Source organism: Strongylocentrotus purpuratus, unplaced genomic scaffold, assembly GCF_000002235.5.
Source record: "Strongylocentrotus purpuratus isolate Spur 01 unplaced genomic scaffold, Spur_5.0 spur5_scaffold_7, whole genome shotgun sequence".
In the NCBI taxonomy this organism is placed as follows: domain Eukaryota; kingdom Metazoa; phylum Echinodermata; class Echinoidea; order Camarodonta; family Strongylocentrotidae; genus Strongylocentrotus; species Strongylocentrotus purpuratus.
Genome location: NW_022145613.1, coordinates 5,184,955 through 5,201,156, shown reverse-complemented (window position 1 = coordinate 5,201,156; position 16,202 = coordinate 5,184,955). Strand labels below are relative to the sequence as shown.

General features: G+C 36.7%; 1 protein-coding gene across 1 annotated transcript; it reads right to left on the bottom strand.

The window, feature by feature from the left end:
• Nucleotides 1–885: 885 nt before the first annotated feature.
• On the bottom strand, nucleotides 886–8,614 carry LOC756233 (5-hydroxytryptamine receptor 1A). The gene is made up of 4 exons (XM_001194088.4): nucleotides 8,370–8,614; nucleotides 4,768–4,981; nucleotides 3,464–4,148; nucleotides 886–2,949 (listed from the first exon to the last, which is right to left on the bottom strand). Exons 1-4 carry the CDS (start codon nucleotides 8,420–8,422, stop codon nucleotides 2,684–2,686), a joined length of 1,218 nt encoding a protein of 405 aa, XP_001194088.3. The 5' UTR covers nucleotides 8,423–8,614; the 3' UTR covers nucleotides 886–2,683.
• Nucleotides 8,615–16,202: the final 7,588 nt, after the last annotated feature.

The window sequence follows — 16,202 nt, the reverse complement described above, 5'->3', positions numbered from 1 at the left end:
TGGGGATTGCTACGATCGACGTCCTTTTAATGCACTGCCTTGAATGGACGTCACACGTATCAGTCCACGCAAATCTAAAAGTCCCTATTACTGAATCAATGGGCCCGATTAAGGATGCACTGGGTCATTGGATCTCACATTGAACACATTAAACTGACAAAGTGAATAGGTTCGATGATGAATGATTTGATTCGTTTCGATTTGCTTCATTAAATTGAGGAGTGATCGATCATCCATTATACAATGGATATTACAAAATACAAAGTGCAATATTAGACTTTTCTTGTAAGACGTATTTGTCCCTCAACAAGTTTTCTTGCCTGTATTGTATCCCCTTACACTATAAACATGGCGGACAAAGAAAGCGGACAAAATATACAGTTCCTCAGGTAGACAAAGGAACATCCCTTCACTGCTATTATGTAAAAATGTGTAGAACAGGTGAATATGCATGTGACACATTTTTACATAATAGCAGAGAAGGGATGTTCCTTTGTCTACCTGAGGAACTGTATATTTTGTCCGCTTTCTTTGACTGTCATATTCATAGTGTAATTAGCTCCCAGCGAGGTATAGAGATCCTATAAGATCCAATAAGATCTTTATGGGTAACGAAAAGTGAGCCCTCTGTCGGCGAAAGAGAAAATAGAAGTTAGATGTAGTTTCGGGGGCCTTGATTCAATTGAGCGTGATAGAGTCTAAAAAACTATTTGTTGAACAAAAATAAATAATAATAATAATAATAATGATAATAATAAATCCGAGGAGCGACGGTGTTAACAAAATGTGGTTTCTCACACTTTATATTGCTGAATCCAAAAGTATTTCGTTTGCATCGAGAATGTTAAACTATAGCTATATCCCATTTGCAGCCAACATTGAAATATAAATACTGTAAGCATGACCACGAAATCGCGTACACTAAAGTGGCGTTGTTGTTTTTTGGACGCGGTCCGCCAGTGTTAAAAAAATACGTCAATTTTCCAGAAAAATTGTACTTTTTCAAAATTCTCCTGTACGCGTTTAGGGGCATTTTTCTAGACCCCAACTCCAAAGTGAATACTGTTCGGGAAGCCGGTTGTCTATAACTTTCGGTTACGCCAGCTTGCTAATGTAAAACACATAAAGAAGCCCCTATACTTCGCATACCAGCATTATGTGACATAATATTACGACCGGGGTTTACGACGACGTCATCAGCATGGGAGGGATCCGCAGGAATCCCGGTATAGAATTCTCTTCAACAACAATATCGTCAACAATATGGTCACTCTGGCTGCATCTAAATGGTGATATTAATGACGTCGTGTACAGCGATGAAGATGAATTGTGCAGCTTCCGGGTCAGCTAAACATCTCGAGGCTTTCTGGGGTGCCTGGAAAACAGTATTTCGACATGAGACTCCTTGGTGAAAAACCCACATTCCTCGGTCCTTTTTTATTGATTTAACACTTTTTAAAATGTATCACTTTGTAATTTATTTTATTTATTGATTATGATTTATTTAGGAAAGTCACTGTGATGATATTGAGAGATCATACTCCGTTGCAATGTAGGGGTCATTGTAGAAATATAACGGTAAAGGTGACGTTGTAAATTTATCCTTATGCGTACTTTCTACAAAATAAGTTAAACCTTTTATCTTCAATTAATTTGAGCACAAAACTATGCCTTAGCAATATTATTGCCGTATTGCCGAAAACTATCTCATTCGTGTGATAATAAAATTGACAAAGACATACAAAGAGATAAATCCATGGCCATTCAAATGGTCTATGATACGTGTCTTTGCTTTTATTGGCTACTGGTATTTAGGTGATACTATTTTGTACGAAAATTGACGTTAGTGACCTTTCAGTGCAAGTTACATTTTCTAAATTGAGGAAAACTACATGTAGGTAGTCACTATATAGAGTGGTTATTTTTTATGAAATAGCTGAAGACGTAGAATAGGTTCGTGGTTGGTTTACGTCAAATTGTGCACAGAAATGGTCACGACTAAATTTGTGCAAACGTCAACCCTGTTTACTTAAGCCCCACTGCACTACTTATAGCTACTTGCGCCCTCTATACAGCCAACAAAAATTAGCGGTACCTGTTGATCCCACATGATGCCCTTTTTCTTATGTTAATTGAGAGCTGATTTGATGATAATAATACCACCTGCCAGTGACCTTGCAGGGAGGTCTAACCCCTCCATGCCAAACTAGTTCCGAGGGGCTTTAATTAACTAATAAGAAACATGCGTGATAATAGTTTACATCGCGATTAAGACTCCTTCTTCTCTCGACTTGTCAGCAGCTTGACACCACGGGACACTCCACGGGAATCTTAAAGGAGCATGAGTAATGTAAATGAATGTTCGAAGATACTCCGTCAGAAGAAAATTTATCCAAGACTAACCCTTGAACAGTTTGGAAGACGTAGTCGAAAAGCTCCAAGAAATAAGATAAAAAAGGCACGTGACTAATTATCAACATTCGTTGAATTAACACTTTGGCCGTGTTCTACTCATTCAGTTAAAACAGAGCCCTGATCTAAATTCACGTTTAACAAAGGACAGTCCATACCTCACACTAACTACCTTTCCTAAACCCGATTTTGAACAGAAAATTTTGCCGAACGTCGAGGCAATGCCCTCTCCCTGCCACTGTGGCTTATGATGATGAAGAAGATCTTTATTTCAGTCGCCTCCGCGGATAAAATGCTGCAACTTACGGCATGGCTCTAATTGGCAACATACTTTCAGGTTCTGGAAGAACTTTGCTAGTTCGGCACGGGCCTGCCGGTTCATGAACGTGTAAATCACCGGGTCGAGCAGCGCGTTGGTGAAGGCAAACCACATGGTCATCACACCGAACCAGTGGTAATCGGACACCGGGACGATGTTGAGATGGACGAGGAGGTATGGTATCCAACAGACGATGGTCGTGATCACTAACACAGCACCTGATTGTTTACAAAAGAAATATGGAACTTATGAGTACAACGGAGGCTGTTAATAATAATTATAATCAGTGATAAATTTAGTTATACTACATTATCAAGAACCTATACTTTATAATATAGTAACACCGTACATACGACTGTATAGGTTGAGAGTGTAAAGATATAGGCTTAGATCACACCTTCGTTTGACCACTCTCCAAACCGAGCTGGACTACAAAGTACGGCTGATTTTAGGGGAAAATGACGTAGTAATATTCGTTTTACCCAGCCTTCGACAATGAGTGTCTAATATTTTGGCCTCATTCTTTAACACTATGGCTTGTTTTAAGAGACGAAAAAGTTAGCATCTACCTTTAAAGTAAACTTCTCACATCATTAATGGATTATGATTAGTAAAGTAGTGACGTCAATAAAAATTTGCATACACTGATATAAAATTATTCCTATTTTTCTCAAGACTTGGTGACAGTCTAGACCTATTTGTAGGGGGGAAACACCAACGACCAGAACTTACTAATAGTAGCAACTCTTCTCTGTGCAGACCACTGCCTTCTCCTCGCCCCAAAACTTTTCTGCTTAAAAACTCGCTTCCCTTTAGTTTTTAAATTTGCTCGTATCTTCTCTCCCGTTGCTTTGAAAACATCATCATCTCCTGAGCATACAGCTGCACTGTCGGCGGAAGTGACCCCTTGAACATGTTGAACAGTATCCGGTTCAACAGTGGGGTCATCCTCCAGTGGACGCGAGACTGACGCTGGGGGCGATGTGATTTCTTCGCCGTATGCACTGATGACGGAAGAATCTCTACATGCAGATTTTGTTGGGTCCCTCCGTCGAGTCTTTTTGAGGTTGGTGCCAGTTTTCTTGAGGTTGTAGACAATGGCTGCGTAGAGGAGCAGGAGCAAGGGGATTTCACCCGCGAGTAGGATTAGTCCAGCCGCGTGGAAGACAGGATCGAGCCAGGGTGGAGAGCAGTGCCTGGTGGTCGGGATGTAGATGTATGGTAAGGTCGCGTTCGTCAATGGGAGGATTGCCGCCATCAATGATGTCGCCCATGATATCAAGATGAATACGTAGACGCGTCTTCGGCTTCGAGGGAATCTTTGGGAGAGATTGATGACCAGGAATCGCTCCAAGGTGATGAAGAGGATGAGGGCTGGGATAACGAAGGTGAACAACACAGCTAGAAAACCATTGAACTAAAAAAAAAACCAGAAGAATAAAAAAAAATAATGATAAAATCCAATGATAAAGAATTATAAAAACATGGGAAAATTTAATGGAAAAGTGAAAATATACCTTTCTCAATACCAAAATAATAATTTTGTATTAACTGGAAACATGCGTAAGATAAGAAAAGTCATATATACCAGCGCTATATAAATCTTAATTATTATTATTATTATTATTATTATATCGCCATAGTAGGCCAGGTTTGCAACAGTTACTGTAGACCCTACGCATAACAGGGTTTTGAATGGGGAAACATGTTTGCCAAATTCTTAAATCCAAAGTTATGAACAATTCGGGGATCCACTAAAACTTCTCTGTAACTAAAATAGATGAAATATGAAGTCTTGAAAACGCAAGCTAACAGGTAGAAGTCGATGTTTCTTTTCTCAAATCGTTTTTCAAAATCAAATAAACATGTAATAAGATGTAATCATACAGACATGCTTCATTCTTCTTAGGCCTAAAATGTGTTTTCAAAGTCGGGGAACATCACAATGTGTATCTGTTTGAGAAATGAACAAAATTACTTACATTTTAGGCCATATGAAATCTAAAACTATTATCTACGAATATATATCCATGTACCTTGCAGGCGCTGGTATGTGTCCTGAGATAATTCCCACCATCAAAGACAGATATCATTGCACATGGCATGGTGAAAATGGCCACACCGAGGTCCGCAATATTCAGAGAAAGAATCAGAAGATTGTGGGCGTGTTTCCATAGACTGCGCGTGCGTAGAATGATGAAAATGGCGACACCATTCGCCAAAATGGCGCCCGGCATGATGATGAAGAGACTTGCAATAGAAAAACGGGAGGGAAAATTATGATACCCGCCAAAAATACTTTACTATTCATTATAAATTTATTTTTTATGCTAATAAATGTGTATATAGTGTAACAACATTTTGTGAAACTAACTTAGAGGGTGGAGTTAGATGATGGATATATAGACCTACTTAGCATTGTGTCAGGTTAATCTAAAAGGAAAATCCAAACTTAATAGCACATTGCTCTGAGAGAAAGCAGACACAATTAGAGATTGAAGCAAAATAGTGAAAGTCTGAACGAGATCGGACAAAACAAGAAATATTATTATGGAGGGCAAATGTTGAAAAGCATCATCTCTGGAAAAAAATGTTTACTATGTTAAATTGTTAAACAAAAAAGTATAATTCTTTTTGTGATATAATTATAATTCATGTTTTTTCTTTGTAATCGAGATAATTTTGTATCTGTTATGTATGTATTATTCAATTATTCAATTAATAAATGATGGAAAGAAAAAAAAGAAGAAGAAAGTTATAAATTTTTAGTTTTGCAATCAGTATTTGCAAAGGAATTTCATATTGGCAGAATCGTGGTCATTGTGATGTAGTGGCGGACAAATCTCTCAGAAGGCGCCTAAGAGAGAAAACAAATTAATGACATTTTGTACACGACAAACGGGAGAGTTGTCCGTGACTACGTCACAGTTCACTGACCACATTGCCAATTTGAGATTCGCACAGACGTAGTGATAGCATTTATCAAACATGCAAAACTTTCTTATTATTGGTCCGATTTATTAGTTCAAACTTTCTCCCACTCTTACTTTTTTCCCTGCTTCAATGTAAATGAACTCAAAAACAGGTTTGGTTGGCCGTTAAAGGTAAAGACCAGTTATGGTCATGCGATTGCATTGTGAAAGAAACGTTGTGGAATCGATCAGAAAAGTTTGATCATCTAGCATCTAGCATCTGCAAGGTTCTGGAATCTTCAAAATGATAATAAATTTGGCCCATTCTTCGTAAAGTTACATGCACTATACACAGAAAGATGTATATGGGACTACCCTATATCTCTCACAGACCATGAGAGAAACAAATTTACCAAATATATGAATTAGTAGGCGGTTTCCCGGCAAATTTTTTATCATCATGTATTAGTCAAAACATATTCTTTCACATGATTGGTAATGAGAGCTTCCATTTCATTTTTTGAAATTGGGGCGTTTCCAATACTGGTCTTTACCTTTAAGAATTATACTTTTGCGTAGCAATAATTCACGAGTCGTAACTTTATCGTAGCGTAGGTTTAATAGAATTTGTACGAAATAAAAGCAATGTTAGAGTCATCGAAAAGGAAGAAACAAAAAGTAACTCGGTCTCAAATCCAATCTACAGCGCGCTGCAGCGCTGCAGCTTATAGCGAATTTCCCAATGACACCACCGTATTGCATATCAGGTAACAACGCGGCGGCACCGGCGGTAGTTGTCCTAGGGGTAGTTGTCTGGGGGGATAGCTGTCCTAAAGAGGGTAGTTGTCTGGGGTAGTCGTCCTAGAGGGTGGTTTCCCTATAGGGGTAGTTATCATAGGGGTTAGTTGACTGCGGGTGGTTATCCGGGGGTGGATGTCCAGGGGGTAGGTGTCCGAGTACGATTTTTATATGCCATCGCGGTTTGTAACTAGGCCTACATGATATCTTTCACCCCTACTTGACCTACGTAACAATAGAAATCGGATGACAGAAGATACCGTCATATGACATTTCTTTGCATTAGTTCCTGGTATCTGAATATTGAATACCCCTCTACTAATCTGGTGCTAAACGATGGAATGGCACTCCCCAATTCATAACAAATGCCCAAACAATTGACATTTTTAAATTCATTTATAAGAAGTTTTATTTTTAATTCTATTTTGTAAATATTTATGTCTATTGTACTTGTTCGTATTTTCAAAATTTTGATTATAAAATTATGTATAATACAGTAGCACGTTATGTCTAATGGTACTTACATTTCTGTTAAAAACAAAAAACTATTTTCTTTAATTTTATGTCAACAGTATGCAGTTAAATGATTGTATTTTGAAACTTTGTAAAGCATTTCATATGTTATTTGCTTTTTAATATTAACAGGACCATGTTGAAAAACAGTATACCTGAACATAATTATCTATCCTGTATAAAGATGTTTTAATAAAATAAATAAATAAATAAATAAATAAATAATCTACATCATATTATCATGTAAGAAATCCAATGGCGGCTTTGAGGTTGGCAACAATTTCTTCTTCCTCCCCCTATAAGAGAAGCTATATGAAAACAAGCCTTTGGGAAGAGGTTACACAAAAACATCGCCCCCTGTTTTCCCTCCCTCATTATGTACAGCTGATGTGTTTCCTGTTGGAGGGGGGGGGGTAGCCGTCAGACATTTCTTCTTCTTTCTGTTGAATTTTGAGCATAACCCCCTATAAGATTCTAAAAATTATTTAGGCCTTTCGGGGAAATTTCGACCCCTTTCGGACAGTCCTGAATCCGCTCACGAAATTGTCTAAATATTCCAATCCAACCCGCTCTACCCATTGGGACTTAAGTCTTGGTATCATTAATATTATTATTATTATATATATATATATATATATATTTGTTGTTTTTGTTATCATTATTATCATCATTTTTATTATTATCATTACTACTATTTTGATTATCGAATATCTCATGTCGAGGCTTTTCCTTACAATTACTAAGCTCCAATTTGCTCTATCTTGTATTCCAAAAATAACAGATCACGTGAGGAGACCAGTTGAATCGAGCCAGAATACACATAGGCCTATAGCCATTGTGTCTAGTAAAATTGTCTTCCTTATTCTCAATCAATTCATAACCAATATCAAAAACAATTATAATGATTATAAGATAGGAGACCTTGATGCGTGTATATGCCGATGATCACGAATATCATAATCAAATCATTTTGTTCTATTTTATATCTATTTATTTTTCTTCCGAAATAAATCAAATTTATCACCGAGTTTCATTGTCTTTTACTGGGAAATAAAATCATGATTTTTTTTTATTCATTTACATTTCGTTTTGCATCAGAATACTTTCTTATAAGATCACGAATCTTTGTGCCTTGGAACTGTCACTAGAAATTGAAATGAGGGAGGGGAGTGGTGATAGAGATTTGTCGAAAAGTTTACAACAAAGTGAAAGATACGCAGATTTGCTATCTCAAAAGGAGTCATACAATTTGAGTTCCGGAAAGAGCCCCGAATTCCTCGTTGATCATTTCCCCCCCCCCCCCACCTCTCTAAGCTATACAATGCACTGTAGACGAGAGCCTTTTCTTTAAAATACGATATTTCATAATTTTTCATTTAAAAATTGCACTGAAAAAAAACAGAAAATGTCCTTACCTGAGCGATTCCAGTGCGACAGCGGCAACGCTGTTATTAGAGGATACATTCATGGCTATCGGTTAAACAATTATATTTCCCGGAGAATAACTTCCACCTAAGATGTCCTGATTTTTTTGTGACCTGTCAAACACAAAACAGCAGTTTAACCATACTATTTCCCGGATAATGCTTTAAAACAAAAACTATTGCACGGAGAATATTCTGTAACTATCGCACCTAAGGTCCTGGTGTTATGTGATCTGTCAAACACAAGCAATATTATAGGAACTAAACCTGATCAGTAAAATGAAAGTGATATTGTTTTATTAACACGTGCCCATCCTCCGCTATCATCTTGACTACAGCGTTCACACACGACCATCATAGGCTGAAATTCAGTGGGCTGAATATGCGATGCGATCCGTTTTTTTTTAAATAGATAGTATAGATTCTTTATTTTAATCTATATAGTTTGTGTTTAGATGTGAGTGTCGAGAGTTTTTGTGTTTGAAGCCATAATGTGAACATCACGACTATTGCATAATGTTCATCAACGGTGTTTTGGTTTGGTACCTCGAGATAACGAAAAGAGGCAGTGTTAAATTAAAGAAGTGTTGTTCCCAATCGCCTTCAAGAAGCACAGTCATTATAGACTAATTACTTGCTTCAACACACAAAATAATGATTTTCTGCCTTCAAAACATTTTCATTAATCGCATGGAGAACTGTGGCATATTGATGAAGGCTCTTGATTCTTATACGAAAGGTCCTAGGTTCGATCGTTACACCCAGTGTTTTACCCATATATGCTACTCCCTAACCAGGTGTATAAATTGGTAACCAGTAATGCTAAGGTAATACTGATTGCAGAGCCGGTAAGAAAAGTAGTATGGTGACGTAGATACACTGGTTAAATACAAACGAATTGTTATTATAGTTATAATCATTAATGACTTTCCATCGTGATGATTTTGAGAATTCACTTCATTTTATTGAATTTCTCATTAGTGGTAATTTCCATTTATGGTCCACAAACAAACTTACTTCGGGTATAGTATAACCCTATCAAAGCCAAGAAATCATACCGACAATGTTACGCGAAACATGACGTAGTGTGAACGAGCATGTGCGTCATAATAATGGATACTCGAAACCTTACATGCGAGACATGAATTTTATGGTGCATTCATTGTGGGAATCAGTGAAACTAGATATATGAGGGGTTCTTTATGAAAATCGGGTCATCTTTAAATTTACTGGTATTAAAATATGTATAGCTAACATGCTATAACAAGTAATACATTTATCTATAACAAGTAATACATTTATACTGTAATATGCCAAGTAATATTTTATACCGTTATACTTATAGAGCATATAAAAACTCAAAAGAAGCAGGAAGGTATTTTTCATTTTGTTTTGTTTTGTGTAATTGGGGTCTTAATTGGATGTATAACCCATATCAATAATGTACATTTAGCATGCAGGCCTGATCTACTGGGAATATTTATATTTCAAATAATGAAAATCCGGAGAACTTCCTGATAGTGTAATATAATCTCCTTTTTTTCTCGAGCGTCATGACAGTTCTGCTCATTAACACAAAATTTTTGCTGGTCGATCTTAAATTCTTTCTCGAACAAACATCACAGATCTAGTAGTTGTAGACATACATAATACATAATACATACATAATATATATTATGAATGTATTTGTTAAGACATTTGTTAAAACTTTTTCCACAGTGAATAAACTGAAAAGGGGAATATAGTTATGAACTCATTGCTAGATCTTGCATCATAACAAAACTACTCATGTGAACCAAGTGCTATTATTAATTCCACTTTCACTATCATACCACCCTGTTACTATGCAACCATTGCTATTGATAATACACTATTTCCTGCGATAGAGCAACATGATAGTGAGGATTTCACTTTCAAAATAATTATATCCCACGTATATTCCCAGGCCATTGACCGAGTGTTTTTTTTTCGAAAGGTTTCACGTGCAGGATTTAAAGGTTGTCTTTAGAATTAGTAAGACTAAAAACAGGTAATACAATTATAATAAAGAACAAATTCCATTCAACAAGCATTACAAAGACACGCACATACATGAACACATATAAACGAAATATAAGAGTGGCGATCCTATTTTGTGAATAGGGCCTGCTATAGGAAGGTCTCGTATGAAAGCTGTACGCATATAGACTGTGAATGAAATTCGGTTGAAGAATGTAATATTTTCTTTTGTTATTTTTTGATGTACGGGCCCTCAGACCTAACGAGTGACCCTCCTGCCACAATTTCGAGCGGCATGTGAGGGTAATACTCTCCAAACGCCCCACAATCAAGCCCCCTGGTTACACCCCATGAAGAGATAACACCTAAAAAAGAATCTGTCTTGTTTTGAGTTTTCAAGGCTGTTAAAAAGAACTTGATATCACCCCTGATGCTCGACCAAACTTTAGTATGACCAGTTACTTTTTCCAAATTAGCATCATTATATCACGAAGTCGCCACTTCTGGGCCATGTAGTATAACGCCTTTTAATTAATCGTATAAGGTTAATATTGAGCGTAAGTCTATGGCTCATCTTGTACTTATCAAACTTAAGATCAATCAAAACTTTTTATAAAACGCAACCCAGATTATATATTTCACAATAGGACGCGATGGCACTTCATAATTATAATTGTCTCGACATTCATGACAATATCTTGTTTCTCTGTATTTGTTTTGATAACGCGGGTAATTTGGCGGGTTTGAAAGTATAATCAAAAGTAGCGAGTTTCACAGTAATTATCATTTTGATGAAAACAATTATTGTTTGGAAGATCACGCGGAAACCTCAGCATCCATACAAAAACTAATCCTGGGAAAAATTATCATTATCATTACAGAGCGAGAGGGAGACAAAAGGGGAGAGAGGGTGAGAAGAAAAGGAGGGAGAGAGAGATATAAAGTGCAAGAGGAATAAAGGGAGAGAAAGTGAGAAAGACAGGGAGAGAGGGAAAAGAAAGAGAGAGAGAGAGGGGAGAAGAAAAGGAGGGAGAGAGAGAGAGATAGAGTGAGAGAGAAATAAAGGGAGAGAGAGGGAGAAAGACAGGAAGAGAGGGAAAAGAAAGAGAGAGAGAGAGAGGGAAAGTGAGTGAAAAAAAGTGAGAAAGAAATGGAAACAGACAGACAGACAGACAGACAAGTGGACAGACAGAGAGACAGAGAGAGGGTGTGTGGGAGGGAAAGAGAGGGGGTGGGGTATGATTTTTTTTTTTATTTTTTTTAAATGATATTTTATTTCCTTCCTCATAATTTCACATAACAAGAAATTCACATAACAAGAAATTATCAAATTAAGCAATATAAAACAAGATCTTTGATACAAGACACTTCATGAGTTACATCAATCAATGAACATAGAAAAAAAAGGAAAACAAAATTCTTGCATGTAACAGTGTATAATCAAAATAACAGTAGAGGAAGGTTTAAAGTGTAGATTTTTTTTGTTTTAAATGATATTTGATTTCCTTCCTCATAATTTCACATAGCAAGAAATTCACATAACAAGAAATTATCAAGATATGCAATATAAAACAAGATCTTTGATACAAGACATTTCATAAGTTACATTAATCAATGAACATAGAGGAAAAAAGGGGGGAAAAAAGTCTTGCATGTAACAGTGTATAATCAAAATAACAATAGAGGAAGGTTTAAAGTTACATATTACCATCCTATCACAACACTCTCACACCCCCCCCCCCCCCTCTAGCCCACCCACACCACACCCCCTTTCACACACATAAACAACCATACAAACACAAACACACACTGCATGCAACCTGTTCCCTCAACTCACACCACACAAACTCTTCACCCCCCCCCCCCCCCCCCAGCCCACCCATCTCACACCCCCTTCACGCCGACACACACGCTGCATGCAACCTGTTCCGGTTTGTCCACCTGTACACGAGAGAGAATTAATAATACTAATAATAATAATACCCACATAATACCCACATCCATTAAGGTAAAAATGCATCGATTTGTTCCCATTTCTGTAAGTGCATCCCCAGTTTCCCCTTTTTGAAGGCTATTTTGTATTCCTCGTCTCTGTAATTTTTAAGCATATGTACTGTTTTCTGTACAGATGGCAAAGTTCCTTCTTTTCTAGAAATAAAAATGATATACTTTACTAAAAATATGATACAATTTATTACAAATATTCTAGTAGTATTGCCGGATATTCCCATAAATATGGGTTTCCAATCATCAATGTCAATTTCGATTAAATGTAACTTTTGAATTACCTCCTGCCATAATCTTTTAACTTTAAGACAATCTAAAAATAAATGTTGGTATGTCTCTACTTCTAGTCTACAAAAGGAACAAAAATGGTCTGACTCAAAACCAAATTTAAAGAGCTCTCTTTTCGTATAGACAGCCCCTTGTAATTGTTTGTATTGAAACTCACTATGTTTATTACAAAGCATTGCACCTTTCATCCTTGTGAATGTTTCTTTCAACTCCGTCATTCCAAGATCAAATTGACAGTTGCCATCTGTAACATGTAATGTATACTCTTTTTGAAGGTCTTCAATGAAGTAATCATATAACCGCCTAGATTTTATATCACATAGTTTCTGTAAACGTCCAAATATCATCAATTCTATTTCAAAATTTTCAGTGTCCACTTCCATAAAATCACTTTGTATCCATTCGTTTCTGATTGCTGAAAAGATCTTTTGAATTCTAAGCAAGCTTTTAGTTGCAAAACCCAAATTTAAAAAATGTAAGATCGGTTTGATTGACTCGGTCATTGACAATGAATTGGCGCGCCACCATAGAATATGGCGCCTCCGAAATGACGCCATTTCCGCACACACACACAACACTGCAGCGCCCTTACAGAGACCAGTGACGTCTCCAAAATAGCACATTTTCTCATTCGTCTTCTTCTTCTTCTTCTTCTTCTTCTTCTTCTTCTTCTTCTTCTTCTTCTTCGTCTTCCTCTTCTTCTTCTTCTTCTTCTTCTTCGTCTTCTTCTTCTTCTTCTTCTTCTTCGTCTTCCTCTTCTTCTTCTTCTTCTTCTTCTTCTTCTTCTTCTTCTTCTTCGTCTTCTTCTTCTTCTTCTTCTTCTTCTTCTTCTTCTTCTTCTTCTTCTTCTTCTTCTTCTTCGTCTTCTTCTTCGTCTTCTTCTTCTTCTTCTTCTTCTTCTTCTTCGTCTTCGTCTTCGTCTTCTTCTTCTTCTTCTTCTTCTTCTTCTTCTTCTTCTTCTTCTTCTTCTTCTTCTTCTTCTTCTTCTTCTTCTTCTTCTTCTTTCTTCTTCAAAGGGCTGTGCAGCCTATATCACGAAGATCTGTAGAAAGATTACCAGGTTTGTATGCCGGACACCCTAAACATCGTGCATACATGGATGTGACTCTCCTCATAGTCACGATGAACTGATAAAAGATTGTTCAGCTCTCCTGTTCATTCTGACTTTAAATGGTAGGCTAGTTGGAGAAGTTTCACTTGTAAATGCTTTCTTTTCTTTTTGGTTAAAATTTAATGATAATATACAATTTTGTTGTAAATAAATGTTTTGCTTGCACCCAGTAAGTAAATATTGCGTGCTCGATCTTGTAATTCAAAACAAGTCAGAACAAAACAAAAAATAGAACCAGCGGGATTTGAACTTTTCTCTCTCTTGTATCCAATTACAAGATCTAGCACGCGATTTGTATTTACTGTGTGCAAGCCAAAAGTCTCTTTACGACAATTGACATTTCTTCCAGGAAGCCTATCATTTAAAGCTATTGTTCTAAAGGCGGACTAAGGAATATCAAAGGGCCACTCTAACCCTACTAACATAGCCTTTCAGAAAATCTCTTAATTGACCAGTAAATGATAATAACAATCATTTTTTCACAGATATCATGCTTGCTGGGCTACGCCCCTCGAAAAAAAGGTAATGGTGTCACGTGCCTTGATGACGCTTTGACGTCATTGCGGGAATGTCCGATTTGTAAGGATCTTACAATCTCATTGTAATTCATAATTAGGAATGACGAAATTACCAGAAAAGTACTGGGATTATCAAGTGCATATTATTCTTGGGATAAATATCTTTTTTTCCCCCAATTAATATCATAGTTTGCCTTTTTAAGGATTCGAATGCCTAAATCATCCTCATTTTCACCGGAGAGGCTCCTGCAGTGACGTCATAATTATGCTATTGCGCAATACAATCGTCATTTTTAAAGCTAGATTCCAGAGTTATTGATGATTTCTAAGAAAAATCATTGTAAAAACAGAAGAAAAAAAAAAGAAAAAAAAAAAAAAAAAAAAAAAAAAAAATCATTGTCATGTTCGGAATCTCCGTCAACAATTACACTACATGTCTTTTTTCTCCATTTTTTTTTAGCCCGTTTTGGTTAGAATGGCCCTTTAATCAGTCAGAATTAATCAGGGGAGTGGTACTTTTTTCAAGTTCATTCTTGGACCACCGATGGCTTGTGGTGTCTGCCTGGCAAACAGTAGATGGCAGGTTCAAATCCCGCTGGTTCCAAGATTATTTTTTTTCTCTTGCTTTCAATTATAAGATCGAGCACGCAATTTTTATTTACTGGTTGCAAGCCAAACATTTATTTACAACAAAATTGTGTATATTATTAAATTTTAACAAAAATAAAGAATTTTCCCCCACCTAACTCTCGATGATCACGTCAACGATAGAACAAAAATTACGAAATCGTAGGACCTGCCGAAGAAAAAAACGTAAATAGTCTGCCCAAAATTGCCAAATATCAAAGTACATGACTCGGAGAAAATAGTCAACAGTTGGTACTCTGCAACGACGATTCATAGTTATATCTCAACATTTTGATCGGGTGCAGTGTTATGCAACCTTACAGTAATAAAACGAACATTGGAAGAAATGTTTTTAACATCTGAGAGTGTGATTTTACATCCGGCAGCCATTTACAATCGTAGCTCGGTCGTCAAAATATCTTTTGTTCAAGAAGTATCCACAAAATGTGAATACTTGTTAAGTTGTTAAACTTTTTATATGGTTAAGGCTATGTATGGCTATGGTACTATGGCTATGTATATCACCTTGTTCTACGTAACTCAAGAAATCAACATTCTATTAGTAGTCAATTTTAAAAGACGGGGCTTGAATTGTATAGCAGATCTTTTCTGTCTTTGACTCATCGGGATATGAGTAGTGATAATGTCCCAGATCGAATCAGAGATGTATTAATCTTATAAAAACAATTGTCGAATTGACAAGCAAATTCAGAGATGAGTCTGATGATGATAACGAGTAGTGGCGTAGTGCTCGTCCAGATAGGCACCGACAGGGGGGGGGGGGGAGGGGGGGGGCAGCAGCCTTATTCGATGGATGAAATATATTGATTAGGAGGGTGTGGAAGGATTCGTGGCGTGTTTTGTTCACGTTCTCTTCCCATTTCCATTTCCCTTTTTCTTTTCATTTTAAAACCATTTTTATTTGGAGCCACGAGTCACATGCGGAGGGGGAGGGATGGCATAAGGCAGGAAAGGGCAAATGAGAAGTATCATTATTTTTGTTGTTAAATTAAAGCATAATAACTAAAAATCTACATTAATGGGTCACTTACAAGCTGGGTTTGATTTGATTACCCTTATTTCTGTCATAAATATTTCAAGCCATCCTGAAATGCCCTCCATGTTCTTGAAAGTGAAAGAGCCCAGTGATCGGACTTTTCAGACTCTACCACTGATCTACGAAAACTTTAATAGTGGACCTCCAAAAAAATAGAATTCCATTTATAAACAAAAATCTAGAATTACTTTTATCTTGTCTCCGTTGTAGGATGCTGA

Bases quoted from the DNA above. Each gene is read 5' to 3' on its own strand.
- LOC756233 (XM_001194088.4), bottom strand. From the start codon at position 8,422: ATGAATGTATCCTCTAATAACAGCGTTGCCGCTGTCGCACTGGAATCG. The intron at 4,149-4,767 runs GTACATGGATAT...TTTTTTTTTTAG, and splicing joins CACATACCAGCGCCTGCAAG to TTCAATGGTTTTCTAGCTGT. The intron at 2,950-3,463 runs GTAAGTTCTGGT...GTAAACAATCAG, and splicing joins GAGAAGAGTTGCTACTATTA to GTGCTGTGTTAGTGATCACG.